The 18,141-nt window shown below is 36.6% G+C and overlaps 1 protein-coding gene across 7 annotated transcripts in view; it reads left to right on the top strand.

Annotated features, from left to right (window-relative positions):
- Window positions 1-18,141, top strand: part of PCM1 (pericentriolar material 1) — a 100,017-nt gene that overhangs the window by 13,648 nt on the left and 68,228 nt on the right. For 5 of the 7 annotated variants that reach the window (XM_055124562.1, XM_055124552.1, XM_055124555.1 and 2 more), the window contains exons 4-10: window positions 744-989; window positions 2,216-2,485; window positions 3,699-3,869; window positions 4,046-4,162; window positions 14,262-14,439; window positions 16,604-16,713; window positions 17,354-17,564. In XM_055124562.1, coding sequence (XP_054980537.1) covers window positions 744-989; window positions 2,216-2,485; window positions 3,699-3,869; window positions 4,046-4,162; window positions 14,262-14,439; window positions 16,604-16,713; window positions 17,354-17,564 — 1,303 coding nt within the window. The remainder of the gene's footprint in view (window positions 1-743; window positions 990-2,215; window positions 2,486-3,698; window positions 3,870-4,045; window positions 4,163-14,261; window positions 14,440-16,603; window positions 16,714-17,353; window positions 17,565-18,141) is intronic. The other 2 variants (XM_055124564.1, XM_055124559.1) reach the window with 1 other exon arrangement.

Raw genomic sequence — 18,141 nt, 5'->3', positions numbered from 1 at the left:
GTTTCACTATCACTCCAGCCCCTTATTTGTTGTTTTTAATCGTGTTTTAAAGGTGATACTATTTTAGAGATTAGGAAACAGACCGTGGGAAGTTAAATAAATTGCCTAGGGCAATTATTATTTGTTTATTCACAAAACAGTAATTACTTTAAACCCAGGTTGATTCCAGATCTGTCTTTTTATTACATACTGAATTTAAAAGGAGGCCAGTGAAGGTACCTAAAATGTATTTATTTAATTTATAAATAATAAGGAATTTTTTTTTTTATTTGTAAAAATTTTCAGACTGATTCTGGTGTTGGAGATTAGGGATTTATATTTGTAATCTGAAAGAATAAACTCTTTTCTTAAGGATAGATAATTTAGGTTACATGTGAAAGGGGACAAGTGAGTTAATATAAGTAAACTGTTTTCTCTAGGAACATTATATATGTATAAATATATGTATATGTGTGTATATTTCTTGGTTTTTTTGGGTGGCCACACCTGGCTATATTCAGGGCTTACTCATGTCTCTGCACTCAGGGATCACTCAGAGGACTCTACGTGGTACTGGGGATCAAACCCAGAATGGCTGCATCAGGGCAAGTGTCTTACCCCACTGTCTATCTCTTCGGCTCCTAGGACCATATGTTTATGTGAAAAAAAAAGTCATTTTTTCATTTTATGATCAAAAATTTTAAATATACCCAGTTATTAATTTGATAGATACTAGAGGCTCACCTTCACTTTTTTTTTTAAAGGATTGGGGTGGCCAACAGAAGAAGGCAAATCGATCATCAGAAAAAAATAAGAAAAAGTTTGCTGTAGAAAGTGATAAAAGGGTCACCAATGACATTTCTCCAGAGTCATCACCAGGAGTTGGAAGACGAAGAACAAAGACACCACATACGATTCCGCATAGTAGATATATGACTCAGATGTCTGTTCCAGAGCAGGCAGAATTGGAGAAACTTAAACAGCGAATAAACTTCAGTGACTTAGATCAGGTTTGTGAAATTAGTTTTAGAACTTAAGTTATGTCGGTTGGAAATATTTGAAATGGATTAAATAATTTTGTTTTAATAATGGAAATTAAGTTATATGTTTGTTAGTTTCTGTGCGCATATAAAATAATTTTAATCATTGTTGATGATATTTTCTTTGGAGGGCAGGGAATCTTTTTTTTTTTCCTTTCTGTTGAATGGTGTTTGGGGGCCACCATGGCTCCACTCAGACCCAGTCCTGTACATGTCAGGTATGTGCTTGAGTCCTTTTAATTATTTCTCTAGCCACAAGATGGTGAATTTGCTAAGAACAAATTTTTTATTATGACTTTTTATTATTATGACTAATTTTATTTTGAAATTAAATTTTTCATGCTAGTTATTGCATAAGATGATTGGGTTTTGTTTGTTTGTTTTTTGCTTTTTGGGTCACACCCAGGTCTGCACTCAGGAATTACTCCTGGCAGTGCTCAGAGGACCATATGGGATGCTGGGAATTGAATCCGGGTCGGCCGCATGCAAAGCAGACCCCCTACCTGCTGTGCTATTGCTCCAACCCCAACATAAGATTATTGTTAAAGGGAACATTCCATTTAGAATCACTGCCCAAGTGGTGTATACATGCTGGATTACTTCAGGTGTGGAATAAAACTATAGTTTTACTTATAAACTATAGTAAACTCTGAAGTATTCAAAGTTAGGACTAAAAGCAGGTTAAAAGGATAATGATCAGTGAATATAACTTACATCTATGTTTTGCAGAGATAAACAGTTCCTATGTATGTATATAGGTACATTCAAATTTGGTATGATGGTGTTGATGATCATGTATCTTTCTACCGACTCTGCAATGCTCTATGCAGATGTTTATAATAATGTTGGTTTATTGGATCCTGTGTATAAAATTCTGTTAACTAGTAATATGAGTCATAAATATGATCTGTATTCTAGTTTTTTCATTTAGGCTAATCATACTCATTCGTTGAATTGTCTCACAAAATCGGTAACGTAGGAATTACTTATCAAATTGTGATACTTTAAATATTTTGCTACAATAAACTTGTAATTTGAAGGTCTTTCAACACTTACAAAGTTTATTTATATGCTTACCTCCTGAATCAGTGTCTGGTGGTGAAATTAATAACAGGAATTTTTTTCTTTGGGAATTTTAAAAACTTATTGAAAAATTAATGTTTGTGATAATTGATCTCTTTTTTATATATATATAGAGAAGCATTGGAAGTGATTCACAAGGTAGAGCAACAGCTGCTAACAACAAACGTCAGCTTGGTGAAAATCGAAAGCCCTTCAATTTTTTGCCTATGCAAATTAATACTAATAAAAGCAAAGATGCTGCTACAAGTCCTCAAAATAGAGAAATAATTGCATCAGCACAATGTAAAGAATTATTTACTTCTGCTTTAAGTAATGACCTTTTGCAAAACTGTCATGTTTCTGAGGAAGATGGGAGAGGAGAGCCTGCAATGGAGAGCAGTCAGGTGATAAAATTTGTTTAATTTTAGGGAGCCAGAGAGGTACGGTGCTTGCTTTATATGCAGCAGTCCTGGGTTTGATTCCCCCGGCCCCTTATAGTTTCCCAGGGCTCCCAGGAGTGATTTCTGAATGCAAAGCCAGGAATAAGCCCTGAGCTCCACCAGGTGTGGTACAACACCAACAAAAGAAATCTATTTATTTCTTTGATTCTTTGTTTCATATATCTTAAAGTATAATATTATAACATTTTTTTGTTGGTGGCGGGCGGGGGGGGGGGGGGGAGGGGGGTGGGAGACAGAAACTACATTGTTAAAAACATTGGAATTTTAGGTAGATCAGACAGTTTCCTTCATTATCAGATTTATTTAGAATTATCTTTTTGTCCAAAATAATGCTAGAAATGCTATATCCAGATAAAGTAAGGTTTCTGTTTTGAAATGGTTTTTATAATGAGGAACTGGGAGAAATCATTTGTTGAGGTTTTCTTTTTTTGAGGGCTTCTTTCAAGTTACTTGGGAGGCCTGAAGCTATTTCCAGTGATTCTTGGTCAATCAGGCTGCCAGGCAGTTTAATACTTGGCCTAAGGATGTCTAGCTGCTTAAACTTTACAGTTCAAGGGTTACTCGGACCACCTGGCAATACCTAGAGCCCTCATTAGCCACACCCTGAAGTATTTGGAGGCCAGTAGTATTATACTTGAGAATGCTCCAGGGATTTATATGGTTCTGGGGATTGAACCAAGATTGACTGTATGCAAGGTATGCACCTTAACTCCTGTAGTCCTGAAAGAAATTTTTTTAGTGTTGATGTAATTTTTTAAAAGTTACTTTTAAAATACATTTATAAAGAAAGCCATAAATAAACATTGAAGTACTGTTTTCTGTGTAGTTCTGTCATTAAAATCTCTTAGGTGATTAAAATAGTAATTGCTGTTGTTACTAGTAGAGTTATTTCTAAATTTGATTTCATTTCTTTCATATACATGGACTTTATTTTTTGTTTTTTGGACCACACCCAGCTGTGTGCTCAGGGATCAGGACAATGTGGGGTATTGGTGATCTAATTTGGGTCAACTGCATGCAAAGCAAGCGTCCTACTCACTGACTCCTTTTACAGTTATACTTAAAATTTTTTAAATATCTAAAAAACTTGCTCTTTGGTGAATTACACTCAGTTTTCGTATTAATGCTTTAAAAAAGTTCTTTTTTTCCTTTGCAGATTGTAAGCAGGCTTGTTCAGATTCGTGACTATATTAATAAAGCTAGTTCAATGCGGGAAGATCTTGTAGAGAAAAATGAAAGGTCAGCTAATGTTGAGCGCCTTACTCATCTAATAGATCACCTTAAAGAACAAGAAAAGTCATATATGAAATTTCTCCAAAAAATTCTTGTAAGTTTTGTGCCTTTTAAGTTCTGTATTAGATTATTTTTATAGTATGTTGGTGCTGATGATATTCTGGTGCCATCCCAGAGGAGTTAACATGTTTTTTAAAAACCATGCCTTCCATTATAAAATTTATTGCCCTTTTTAATAGTTGTATGATTTATACCACTAAAATATTTCAGGCTAGAGAAAATGAGGAGGAGGATGTTCGGACTATAGATTCAGCTGTGGGATCTGGTTCTGTAGCTGAGAGCACATCGCTAAACATAGATGTGCAGTCTGAGGCTTCAGATACCACGGTAAGCGGCTTTTTGGTAATTAAAATGCTGGAAATGAAGATTCAAATTTTCCCCCATTTTCCACAATGATATTTTTAATAGGCATTCTTTAATGAAAATTGTATTTCAAGGAAGAAACCCTCACATTGTTAATGCTGTATGAAATATGGAAGCTAAAATATTTTATTAACAATAAGATTAGTTTTAGAGCCAGAGTGATAGTACAGTGGGTAGGGTACTTGCCTCTTAGTGGCAGACTGGGATTGGATTCCTGGCATCCCATAAGGACCCACACACACCACCAGTATCTGAACACCACTGCATGTGGCCCAAAAACCAAAAAAAAGTAATTTTAGTCGCTCACATAAAAATCTCGTAATTATTGATCTACAACTTATAGAAATAATTTTTTTCTAATTTTGTGGATGCAAAGGCGCTTAGTACAGACAGTGTATTATCGGTGACTGCTTAGGTTCTTGTTTATTAGAAAAGTTCATTTATCATTATTAACTCATAAAGCAAATAATATTTTTTACTTCTAAGGTTAGCTTACACCTGGTAAAATCAGATGTGTAGAAAATTGAGATGAAGACTAGAAAAGGGTAGGATAGGCATTTTCATTGTGATTTGTTCTCAGTGGAGAAAAATACTTTGTGCAAAATGAAAAATGACTTTTTTGGAAGAATAATCAGTTTGCAGAACTTTAAGGAAAGAGTTACAAAATTAGTTTACAGTCATTGTCCTTCCAAAACCGGTATGCTTTTAAAAAAAACATTTTACTTCTGTTGATTCACACACTTACTACCAAGGAAACTTTTGTGAAAGGAAAACCATATATGACTTCTGAGATATGTTTCAGAATAAGATTCAGCATTAGAAATTTGAGGGTTTGTTTCCTTTTAGTATTTACCTGCAAGTTTTCTATGTGCCTCCTCTCTCTTCCCTGTAATTCTTGACTTGAGGAAATTTAAATTTTTATTTCTACACTGTTTTCAACAGAGGATACTCAGTTTATTCTAACAGCTGTTCATGGATTCTACTGTGGGAAAATGTTTTTTCATTTTCAGTGGTGCTGGGAAAAATTTCTTCATCATTAATGGAAATAATTGGGGCATATTGTGGTTAAAGGAATTTTCTTGGAGGGTTGGGTGGGAGTTAGGAAATGATATTGTTTATAATTCTCATTTATAGTGATCAGTTCATGAGATACAGTTAATAATTTTTAAATGATAACTAAACTTGATTAATAATATAGCAGAATAGCTTAAAATGTTTCAGCAGTTGAATAACTTGAAACTTGCCTAGTATATAATATTCAGTTAAAATAATAGTCTAATCTTAAAGTCTTAAATTTCCTTCTGTTTGGGGGAGGGTGGGTTGAAATTTTTTATTTTTAAGATGGACTAATAAAATTTTTGTATTTATAAGGCTGGCTTATATGTTAAACAGAAGTTTGTGTTAAGAAATTAATATGCTACACTATTTAATAAAGGAGGCATCTTTTAGTCTGAGAATTCGGCCGTGCATTGAGGACAAACTAGGGAATTCAGCTTCACAGGAACAGGTTTCAAACATTGACGTTACTACAAGTCCAAAAGGGAAAGGTGACAGACCTGCTCAGAATGACAGGGAACTGAGGCCTAATAGGAAATATAGCCGAAAACATGGATTTCCCTCAAAGGTATACTTCACAATGTTAACTTGGGAAGCCTCTAAATGAGCATCTCTTTTGTTTGTGTTTCTTCTTTATTTGCCTTTCTGTTGTTTCTGTTATTGTTAAATCTTCATTAAAAGTGATATACCGTATTTTGCTATACTAAAATTCTGTCCCTTTAAAATCTTATCTGCTTTCTTACATGGATTATAATGCAGCTGCTGTTTTGAATTTGCATTAACAAGGAATTTGAAATTTTATCCACTTTTTTTTCTTGCTATTGGAGACTCAAAATATATCATGTTCTTAAACCTTGGGCATTTTGTTTTAGTTTTGCTTTGTTTTTGTAGTTCTTAGGCTCCAATCTAGGGTCGCAGATATGTGAGGCAGATGTTCTACTGCTGAGCCACATCCCTGGCCATTAGTGCTTTTTGATATTTGTGTTCATGTGTGTTCAAGATGTAACCGTCAAGCTTTTAGTTATTAATGACCTAACAGATAACTGTTTGTTTTCCTGTTACTTTAAGACTAGAATATTTTTATAGTGTTTCTTGGTTTATATTTTTTGTTTCTGTTATAAGCCCTTTATTCTTTTTTCCTTTATAGATACTTACCCAGTTGAATGTTTAACTAATATTTTTCTGTGTTTTTTTTTTAAATCCACTGTTCAATGTTTTTCTTTTAATTTTAATGTGGTTTGCATAAAGGCACTCAAAAAAGATTTTAAAATAACTGTAGTTCTACTTAAAACAATTTGAATTAAAAAAATGGGTAAAAGTTTTTATTTTTATTTTACAATTATGAGGCACCATCTAATATGTAAATTAGACTAAGCTAATATTTTAAGCTAATAATTATCAATAGAATAAGTTGATATTTTTATATATTGTTGTGGCTGTTTAAAACAACATATGTAGGTATTTTGATATTCCCCTATCTGCTACCTCCAATCCTCAGCTCCCACAAAAATTAAGAAAATACAACTTGAAATCAGCTGTGGTGAGCATACTATAAACTATTTAAGTTGTCCCAGTTCAATAGAAAAGTAAATACTAAGTAGTTGATAACTTTTACAGGTTTTTTTTTTTTTAAATTAAAAAAAAATTTTTTTTTTGAGGGGCCTAACCTCAGCTGTGTTCAGGGCTTAATCTTGGCACTGCTTAAAGGTCATACCAGGTAGTGCCGGGCCTGGTTGGGGCAGTAGGTGCCGGGGATGGTTGGGGCAGTAGGAGGGCCAACCATATGCATTGTGGGGATTCAAACTTGGGTTGGCTCCTTGCAAAGTTATCACCCCCCACTGTACTATCTCTAGGGCCCTGCAAATTATAAAGCTAGATGCATTGGAGAAGAGAGGGTGAGCATGGAGTATAGATATATTTTAGAAGTTACTATTCTCTTATGTTTCCTGAATGACAAAGAGTTTGCTATATCAACAAATTTTAATTTTTCTAAGGTGTTAAATTTATTTTTTAATGTAATGTTTTTCTAAATTTCTTTGAAGGATATCTTTACAAATAGTCTCTCTTGAACCTACTTTTTGGAGTTAATGTCATTGTGAAATCTCTTTAGTATATGATTCTTAGGGCCAACTTAAGATCTCAGAACTCTGCCTATAAAAATGATCTTTAGGACTAGGGGTATACCTCATTATTTGAACTTCTAACTTTGTATGTTGTGAGACCATAATGTTCAATCCCCAGGATTTTTAAAATTTTTGGCCACACTCTGTGATTCTTGGGGTTACTCCTGGCTCTGCACTTAGGAATTACTCCTGGTGGTGCTTGGGGATCAAACCTGGGTGCAAAGCAAATGCCCTACTGCTTTACTATCATTCTTGCTTGAGGGGAAAAAATTTCTAGAAAAAAATTTTATTATCACCGTTTTAATTTTTTCTGTGCTATGAAGATTTTTTCTGCCTCGTTTTTATTCCTTCAAAATGTATTTGTCAAAAGAGTAGCAAAAAGTAGAGGTCTTAATTAAGATTAGTAATAAGTTTCTTTTATTTTTTTTGGGTCACACCTAGCAATGCACAGGGGTTACTCCTGGCTCTGCACTCAGGAATTACTCTTGGCGGTGCTCAGGGGCCATGTGGGATGCTGGGGATCGAACCCGGGTCGGTCGTGTGCAAGGCAAAGCCCTACCCACTGTGCTATCGCTCCAGCTCCAATAATAAGTTTCTTGACCTTGTGAGTTACAGCTTCTACCCCAACATCTGTACATTGCTTTATTTTCAGAATGAAATTGCTTAAGTTGCAGCATGATATGAAATTACTCATATTTTCAAGTTGCCTACAAAGACAGAGTCTGTTCTCTAGGATATCTTAACAGAGTACATGATATTTTACATACTTTTGAGTTTGTTACTATTTTATTATTATTGTGCATGGGGTTTGAACCCAGGGTTTCCCACATATAAGGATGGACCCTACTACTGAACCATATCTTGGCTCCCATACCTTTAATTTTTCTAATTTTTGTTTTTGATTCAGTGGTGCTCAATGCTTAATTTATGCTTTGTACTCAGGAATCACTGCTGGCAGACTTGAGGGGCCATATGTAGTGCCAGGGACCAAACCCTGGCTGGCTTCTGCCTAAATTTTGAAAGAAATCTTTTTAAGTAGCTAGGACCTCATTCTTTGCCCATATCTTTTCTTTTTTTTTTTTGCTTTTTGGGTCACACCCAGCGATGCTCAGGGGTTACTCCTGGCTTTGCACTCAGGAATTACTCCTGGCGGTGCTTGGAGGACCATATGGGATGCCGGGGATCGAACCCGGGTCGGCCACGTGCAAGGCAAACGCCCTACCCGCTGTGCTATCGCTCCGGCCCCTGCCCATATCTTTCTTCTCAGTACTTTTATTTTTGACTTTTAGGCCATACTTGGAAATGCTCAGTGGTTACTCGTGGCTCTGCACTCAGGAATTTTTCTTGAGAATGCATGGAGGACCATATAGGATATGTGAATCAAACTTGGGTCAGCTGTGTGCAAGGCACATGTACTATCACTGTACAATGTACCTAGTGTATTAGTGCTCTGGTCCCTTCCTATCCCAAACTTAATCTCAGCTTTTAGAAAATTAGTTTTTTTTTATATAGTATCTATGCTGTTGTTAGGGCTGTTTTTCTAATTTCTGATTTTATTTGGAAACTTTTTTCCGAATGAAATTATGCTTCTTCAGAGATTCTTAGAATTCTTAGTAGAACACATTTAAGCATATAATTTTGTAGCAGGCAGTGTGATAAAGAGATGCACGAGAATTTGACAGTCTAACATCCCCCTGTTGAAATATTGGCACATCACAGGTTTGTCTTCTCAGAGTATATAATCCTTTACACATGAAAAAATTGGAGTACTTATTGTCTGTACTGTTTTCAGCTGTAAAAATATATACTTGTATCTATGAAGAATATTGTTTTGTTTTGGTTTGGGCCACATCTGAGTGTGTTCAGGAAACTCCTGTCTTTCCACTCAGGCTTCACTCCTGGCAAGACTTGGGAAACTGTATTGAGTGCCTGGAATTGACCTGGGTCAGCTGAGTGCGAGGCAAATGCCCTACCCCCTGTCCAGCCTGTCCATGAAGAGTTTTTTGAGAAAATTTGTTTATTAGAGGAAAATACAGGGTTTTCAGAATCAGGCTCAGAGGTCACGATAGAGATTTTTTAATCTGTACATGAAAAGTGAACTCGTTGAACGTGACTAAAAAGAGTAAATAATAATATTGTTTAAGTGAGGAGATGGTCTCGGCTTTTTTTTTTTTTTAAATTTCTAGACATACTATCCTTTTGGAGCACAGTGGTTGGGCATTTGCCTTTCACTCAGCCAACCCAAGTTCGATTCCTCCGCCCCTCTCGGAGAGCCTGGCAAGCTACCGAGAGTATCGAGCCTGAGCGGCAGAGCCTGGCAAGCTACCTGTGCGTATTGGATATGCCAAAAACAGTAACAATAAGTCTCTCAATGAGAGACGTTACTGGTGTCCGCTCAGACAAATCAATGAGCAATGGGATGACAGTGACAGTGATTAAATCTTTCTATATTTTTTTATAAATTTATTATTTTTTTATTACTGAATCACCGTGAGGGTACAGTTACAGATTTACATATTTTTGTGCTTGTGTTTCAGTCATACCAATGCTCGAGTACCCATCCCTCCACCAGTGCCCATTCTCCACCACTGATGATCCCAATATCCCTCCCACCCCACCACTCCATTCCCCCCTACCCCACTCCACCTCTGTGGCAGGGCATTCCCTTTTGTTCTCTCTCTCCTTTTGGGTGTTGTGGTTTGCATTAGAGGTATTGAGTGGCCATCGTGTTCAATTTATAGTCTACTTTCAGCACGCATCTCCCGAGCGGGTCCTCCAACCACACTTTACTTGGTGTTCCCTTCTCTATCTGAGCCGCCAAGGCCTCATTTTGAAGGAAAGAGCTTTACTAGTCACCTCTCCTCAACCCCTAGTTACTTTTATCCCCATCTTTTTTATTTCTATATATTCTTTATTATTATGTTTTTGAGGGAGGGGGATTTGGCCACACTTACTTTCTCCTGGCTCTGTGCTCAGTGATAACTCTTTACTCTTGGCAGTGCTCAGGTGACCATTATGTGATGCTGGGGATCAAACCAGGGTTAGTGGCAAGCAAGGCAAGTGCCTTTACAGTCTGTATTTAATCTCTCTGGTCTTGTCTTCTGATTTCTGTTTTCTCATCTTCCGTTTCTTTATATTTGATTATGTTACCCACTTCCCTCCTTCAGTATAGCTTTTTCTAGGTATTAGTCTAGGTAGTAGTTGTTTAGATGGATTTAAAATTTAATAAGCAGAAAAGTAAGTTTATTTTGAAAACTATTAGGGTTTTATATGTAGATTAATGAAAGATATGAAATTAGTTTAGAATTCTAATTGGAGTATCAAAGATTTACAAATAAGTGTGACTAACACAGACTAGACTTATTTTGTAATGCATGATATTGTTCTGTAAACTCTTTAATAAAAATTGTATCTTTTGGGGCCAGAGCGATAATAAATGCAATAAGCTACTTCTGGTTGATCCTTCTTAAATTCTGGAAACCACAACTGGTTCATAGCACCACCAGGGACTACTTTGTGAAGCACAGAGCCAGGAATAGCTCCTGAGCATCTCCTAGTGTCATCTCCAAATTCCTGTCCCCCCAGATAAGTAAAATTGTTTGGTTTTAAAGATGCCTGGAGAGTACAACATAAACAATTTTTAGACATGAGAGTTGTATAATGTAGGTGGAAAAATGAATTCTTGAAGGTTTTCTTCTCATTGATTTTTGTTTTATTGCATTATTTCTCTTCTAATTAATTCTCCATGATTTTGCACAAGGATTTGATAGGTTTAAACCTGGGGAAATTTCTTTTAAGTCATTTCATTCAAGTCTATAGCTGTTTGTGACTGATTTACATTTCAAATTATTGATGAACTTTTTTTGGAATAATTTGAAAGGGATAACTACTGGTACTTGTCCTTTCCCATTCAAATATCTTAAGAGGTCATTAGTCTTCAAATTGACAGAACTAGAGATACATTTTCATTGTAACGAATATAAATTTTAATCATTTGAACCCCTTTTTTTAATTTTGGGAGAGAACTGAGTAAACATACTTTGAAAAGGGCTTTAGTTTATTGAAAATTTGAGGTAAAAGAAGATCTCAGTAATTACGATTTACTAACAGATTAATTCTTTTTCTGTGTTTATGAAGTTGAATTGATCTGTGAGAGAGAATACTGGTCCTCTGATGAGTATCAGATACTCCAGCTCTGCTTTCCACGTTTTTCCCTCCTTCAGTTACTTAATTCTGAACAAAGCGCTTATTTTTCACTTTAATTTTGGTTGCTAAATTTGGTTGCTAATTTTGTTTTAAATTTGGTCACAGTGTAAAATGTTTCCATAAATTATTCACTCTTACACATAATACTAATGATTATTATGATGATATTATATAATGAGTTCTGGTTGGGTAAGTAAAAGGGGAATTTTTTGCATAGAATTGATAAAGGAAGTCACCCAGGAAATTCTCTTGAGCCATTTGTTTTTACCATGATTCCTTTAGGAATGAAATGTATATAGAGAAAGCACATCAGTGCTTTTTACTTTCAAAAGAGACTTGAACATTAAAATTTCTCCTTAGAAGTCACTGGAGAGGACATCATTTAAAATCTACATTAAAAAAAATATCTGGGGCTGGAGTGATAGCACAGCCGGTAGGGCGTTTGCCTTGCACGCAGCCGACCCAGGTTCGATTCCCAACATCCCATATGGCCCCCTGAGCTTCGCCAGGAGTAATTCCTGAGTGCATGAGTTAGGAGTAATCCTGTGCATCGCCAGGTGTGACTCAAAAAAAAAATCTACATAACCCCAACAGAAATTTCACAAATGGGACAGTGTGGAAAGCTCAAAGGCTTTGCATGATGGAAACCCAGGTTTGATCCTTGGCACCACATGGGTCCATTAGGTATTTCCCCCTACCCCCCTCCCCAACCAACACAATTTGATAATAATGTAAACCAAAAAATGGACTAGTTTAAATATTTAATGTAAATATTAGTTAAAAATAGATTTTTAGGGGCCAGAGTGATATAGTGGGTAGGACTCTTGCCTTGCACATGGCCAACAAGGGTTTGATCCCTGGTGCCTGTATGGTTCCTCAAGCCCTACCAGGAGTGACCCCTAAGCACAGAGCCAGGTGTAAACCCTCTGAGCACTACTGGGTGTGGCCTGAAACTCAAACCCAAACCAAACAGACAAAAATTCTTGAGGCTTTAGTGTTAGAGCATTGCCAGGAGTAATTGCTGAGTGCAAAGCCAGAAGGAAGTCCTGAGCATCACTGGGTGTGTCGTGTTCTTCCTCCTCCAAAAAAACACACAAAACCAAAGAAAATACATACTTTTTAAATTTAAAGAGTGAAGTCAGTGATTAAAAGTATCATAGTATATCATTTATCAGTAGTTTGGTTTATTTGTTTCCAAGGTATATTTAAATTTCTCAGGTATTTTTTTCCTGTGTTCAGCTCAGGAACTAGAGGATGCCATAGTGCCCAGGCCATGTTGGCAACTACTAGGGTCACCTTGGCAGTATGGAGACGGGGGAGAAGGCTTCTAAGGACTGCTGGACTATGTGCTGTTGGGGGTCAAACTGGGGTTGGCAATGAATGCACTAACTGCCATCAGCCTCACAAAAAGTTTTACTTAAATTTTTATAAATTTTTAAAAGTGGCACTTATTTTTATTTTACGTTCCTTTAGGCAAAATGATAAATTTAGCTTTTAGGGAAGAATTTCAGAGTATTCTGTGTCTTCTTACTCAGCTAAAGTGAGAATTTGGGGTGGGTGGGAGCAGAAACCTGAGTAGCTCAGGACTATTCTTTGCCCCTGTGCTCCTCAGTAGTGACCACTGGCAGTTCTCAGCGTACCAGGGATTTGAACTGGGTTTGTAGCTGCTACAACTCTTGTGAGACAAATGCCTTACTTCCTGCACTATCTGGCTCCTAAAATGAAGTGGTGTTTTGTTTTAAGGAAAAGATCTATGATAGAAAATTTAAATTTTCTGCTTAATTATATTTATATACGTTATAGATTTTATATAATTGTGTGTATTATGTATATAATTTTAATTTTGTACATAACACGAATTTAAATTAAATCTTACCTATTAGATCATCAAATTTTTAATGCATTTTCAGAACTTATTATCTGGTTAGAAAATTGTGAATTCTTTGGTTCTTTTTTTTTTTTAAATATTGTTTCCTGGAGTGGGACACTTTTAGTCTTACCTTTTTTTTGGAGGGGGGGGGCGCTTTTTGGGTCACACCCGGCCACGCACAGGGGTTGCTCCTGGCTTTGCGCTCAGGAATTACTCCTGACGGTGCTCAGGGAACCATATGGGATGCTGGGAATCGAACTCAGGTTGGCCTCGTGCAAGGCAAATGCCTTACCCGCTGTGCTATTGCTTCAGCCCAGGCTTACCTTTTTCAGAGAGCTTCTAAGGGTAGTCTGGTATAATCTGCTCTTTCTGTAATGCTTGGGTAGATGCCTCTTGTGTGTTCTTCTATTAGACTCTCTTTTTGTTTACCTTTTTAAATTTATATTCCTGTTGTAATGACCCTTGTTCAAGGCCATTGCTTATGGTATTTTACTGTGAAATTAACTAATATCATTACATTATTTTTAATTGTGCACTCCACTCCAGGCGGTGCTTGGAGGGTGGGTGAGGAAGACTTGCTTTGCCAAGGAAGGAAACCTGGGCCTTGCGTTCAAGGTGCTTTACTGTTTGAGCCATGTCCTCAGCCTTATCATTTTGTTCTTACTCTTTTCTTTGAAGTCTACTAAAATTGTACATAAGGTTATAAATTTAATACTAATTTGTTATCTGTGTCTGTACTTGGACATTGGTAGATGAAACCAAAACATGACTTTTAATAGATCTAAGTATCACTTGTTTTATTTTCCAGACCAGAGAACCTCAGCAGCAGCCTATTGAAGAAATAGAAAATTTGAAGAAACAACATGACTTATTAAAAAGGATGTTACAGCAGCAGGAGCAGTTGCGGGCCCTGCAGGGACGACAAGCTGCTCTTCTTGCTCTACAGCATAAAGCAGAGCAAGCTATTGCTGTAATGGATGACTCCGGTATGCCAAGTATTCGAATGTTCTTTTAATAAACGAGGCTCAACAATAATGGCATTGCAGGGTACATGCTGGTTACTAATCACATTTTGTTGTTGATTAGTTTGGAAAATAATGTTTTTTGAAGCTTATCCTGTCCTGTAATTTTCTCTGGTTATGTGGAAAGGTGGTAGGTCTCACTGTGCAGAGAAATCCCATCTTTCTTTTTTTGTTTTAATTATTTATTTATTTATTTTTTTTACGGTAGAGCCGGGCAAGCTTCCAGTGGTGTATTTGATATGCCAAATACGGTAACAATAACAGGTCTCATTCCCCTGACCCTGAAAGAGCCTCCAATTGCTGGGAAAGACAAGTATGGGGAGGCTGCTAAAATCTCAGGGCTGGGACGAATTGAGATGTTATTGGTGTCCGCTTGAGTAAATTCATGAACAATGGGATGACAGTGATACAGTGATTCTTTTTTTAATTTAATTTTATTATTACTATTATTTTTTACAAAGTTGTTCATGATTGGATTTCAGTCATACAGTATTCTAACACCCAGTCCTCCACGAGTGTACATTTCCCAGCACCAATGTCCCCGGGTTCCCTCCCATCACCCCTCACCCCCCCACCCCCTACCCGCCTCTATGGCAGGCGCTTATCTCTCTCTCCTTTTAAAATCCCATTTTTCATCAAAGAATACTTCTCTAAGAGGTAAAAGGGAGAGGCTGTAATTTTGTTTTATATCATAGACTGACAAGGGAACTGGAGCGATAGCACAGCGGGCCAACCTGGGTTTGATTCCTCCGTCCCTCTCGGAGAGTCCGGCAAGCTACTGAGAGTATCCCGCCTGCATGGCAGAGCCTTGCAAGCTCCCCATGGCATATTTGATATGCCAAAAGCAGTAACAACAAGTCTTACAATGGAGATGTTACTTGTGTCCGCTCAAGCAAATCGATGAGCAATGGGATGACTGCTACCGTGCTACAGACTGACAAGGACTTTTCATTTTGATTTAGCTAGAGTCATAGTACTCTGCCTACCACAGAAGGGTTAAATCTTAAGTGAGTTAATGAGTAAATTTATAGTTTAACTTTTGAAGTTAATAGTAGTAGTTATTATTTTATTTATTTATTTATTTATTTTCTTTCTTTTTGGGTCACACCCGGCAATCCTCAGGGGTTACTCCTGGCTCTGCATTCAGGAATTACTTCTGGCGGTGCTCGGGGACCATATGGGATGCTGGGAATTGAACCCGGGTCGGCCTCATGCAAGGCAAACACCTTAACCGCTGTGCTATCGTTCTAGTCCTGAAGTTAGTAGTAGTTCTATTGCTTTAATTAGATATTCAGCTATATATGAAGTTCCTTTGAACAGACATTTCCTATACAGTCTCTGAGACTCAAAAATGTTCTTTTTTCTTACTGAATTGTTTAGTATTGGGTCTAATATGGTTGGTTTTATCACCTCAAGTTTGTGGGTTTTTTTTGGGGGGGGGTGGAAGGCAAGGCATTCTCACCGGTGCTCAAGGTTTACTCCTGGCTCTGCATCAGGAATTACTCCTGGCAGTGCATAGGGACCATATATGGGCCTGAGCCCCCCTTTAAGGAGCAGCCAGGAGTAAGTCCTGAGCACCTCTGGGTGTGACTCAAAAATAACAACAAAAGTACCATATATATTGCCCATAGTTGAAAATTACTGATAATTTTTTTGAATGTATATTTATTCAAAGAAAGTAGGATTTAGTGATGTCAGCCATCACATCACAAGAAACACAAATTGCAGCACCAGTATTAGACAACTGCTGTTCCTACCACTTCCCCAAGCCAAACTGATGGACATACCTGCTCCCCTTACTTTGATGAGAACTGTTTAAATTGAAATATAATAGTATCCTTCCTTACTTGTTGGGACAGGAAAAGACTCTGTACTAGATAGATTATACTAGCTACTATACTAGGTGATATAAAATATGTAACTACCACTATTTCAGTTTTGTTAGTGTCTCTTTTTTTTAAGACTAGATAAAAACGTCTAATAAAATAATATAAAATCATATATTCGTTAACTACTAATCTATAAGTAATTAGTTTAAAATTTTTAGATGAGTTCTTAAAGTTACTTTTTTAAAAAAAATTATTAGCATCTTGTTTATTTGCTTTAGTGAAGTTAACTTTTTTTCCAGTTGTAACAGAAACTGCAGGTAGTCTATCAGGAGTCAGTATCACATCTGAATTAAATGAAGAACTGAATGATTTGATTCAGCGATTTCATAATCAGCTTCGTGATTCTCAGGTAACTTAATTTTTAAAGTGTAATTGAATTCCAGATCACATTAGTTGGAACTTAGTTGACTTTAGTGAGCATGAATATTACCTAATCTAATTGTTTAAAAATATATGAATTGCCCACTCCCCCCCACATACCCTTTTTCTTCTTTCTTTCTTTTTTTTTTTTTTTCCCCGAAACACTTGGCAGTATTCCTGAGTTATTTCCAGCTCTGTATTTGGAGTCACTCCCTATTGTGCTACTCAAGGGACCACAAGCCATGATTTGAGCTAGGGTCTGCTGAATACAAGACATGCGCCTTAACCCCTGTACTATCTTTTTCAGTTCTCCAGAATGTAAATTTATTTTTGGTAAAATTCTTTCATCTGCAAAACATGATTCATATATTTAAGGTGGCATTTCCTCCCTGTTATCCCAGTGCTGGAGTTTGGTGATTGTCTACTTAAATATAAAGTAAAAGAAAACTTCCTTTTATATGAGTGAAAATTTCTCATGTTTTGCCATTTCAGTCTTTTCAATATTAATGCTTAAGACTTTTATAAAGAATATTTGTGAATTTTTGAAATGAGAATGCTGAGACTTTAAAAAAAAAAGTGGCTATAACTTTTGCTTGCATTAGTCATAAATTTTTGTCTTTTTTTTTAAGCCTCCAGCTGTCCCAGACAACAGAAGACAAGCAGAAAGTCTTTCATTAACTAGGGAGGCTTCCCATAGCAGAAATCCATCTGTTTCAGATCCTGATGAGAAAGTTCAACTTTTTAGCAAAATGAGAGTGTTACAGGAAAAGAAACAAAAAATGGACAAACTGCTTGGAGAACTGCATTCACTGCGAGATCAGCATCTGAACAATTCATCATGTAAGTAAATTGGGCTCCAAAGTAGAGGACCACAAATAAAGTACATACAATTGCTGGTGCAGAATACTTGGTAAATTTTTGCTGAGTTAATGAACACATTTCCTTAATACAATTATTTTTGTGGGGAGATAGGATTTGCATGTGAAAAGCTTTTGTGGCTTTGCTTTTTAGGTTTTGTTTTTTTATTCGATATGCCAAAAACAGTAACAACAAGTCTCACAATGGAGACGTTACTGGTACCTGCTCGAGTAAATCGATGAACAATGGGACAACAGTTTTTTGCTTTTTTTTAGTAGTAGGGATCAATCTAGTATTTACAAGTAGAATTTGAGAAGTATTTTTGTTTGTTGATGGTGTTGAGCCACACCCACTGGTGCTTGGGTATAGTCCTGTCTCTGCACCATGAATCACTACTAGTGGGACTCATGTGACCATATGAAGTGTAGGAGATTGAACCTGCGTTGACCACTTAACAAGGCAAGCACCTTACCCACTCTCTGATCCAGAATGTAAGAAGTTTTCAAGTAATAAGGCAGTATCTGTTAAATGCCAAATTGGTGGTAGATCTGTTCTGTTA

This window comes from Sorex araneus, chromosome 1 (assembly GCF_027595985.1).
Source record: "Sorex araneus isolate mSorAra2 chromosome 1, mSorAra2.pri, whole genome shotgun sequence".
Classification (NCBI taxonomy): Eukaryota; Metazoa; Chordata; class Mammalia; order Eulipotyphla; family Soricidae; genus Sorex; species Sorex araneus.
Note: the sequence above shows the minus strand (reverse complement) of the source record. Positions and strands in the feature narration are given on the sequence as shown.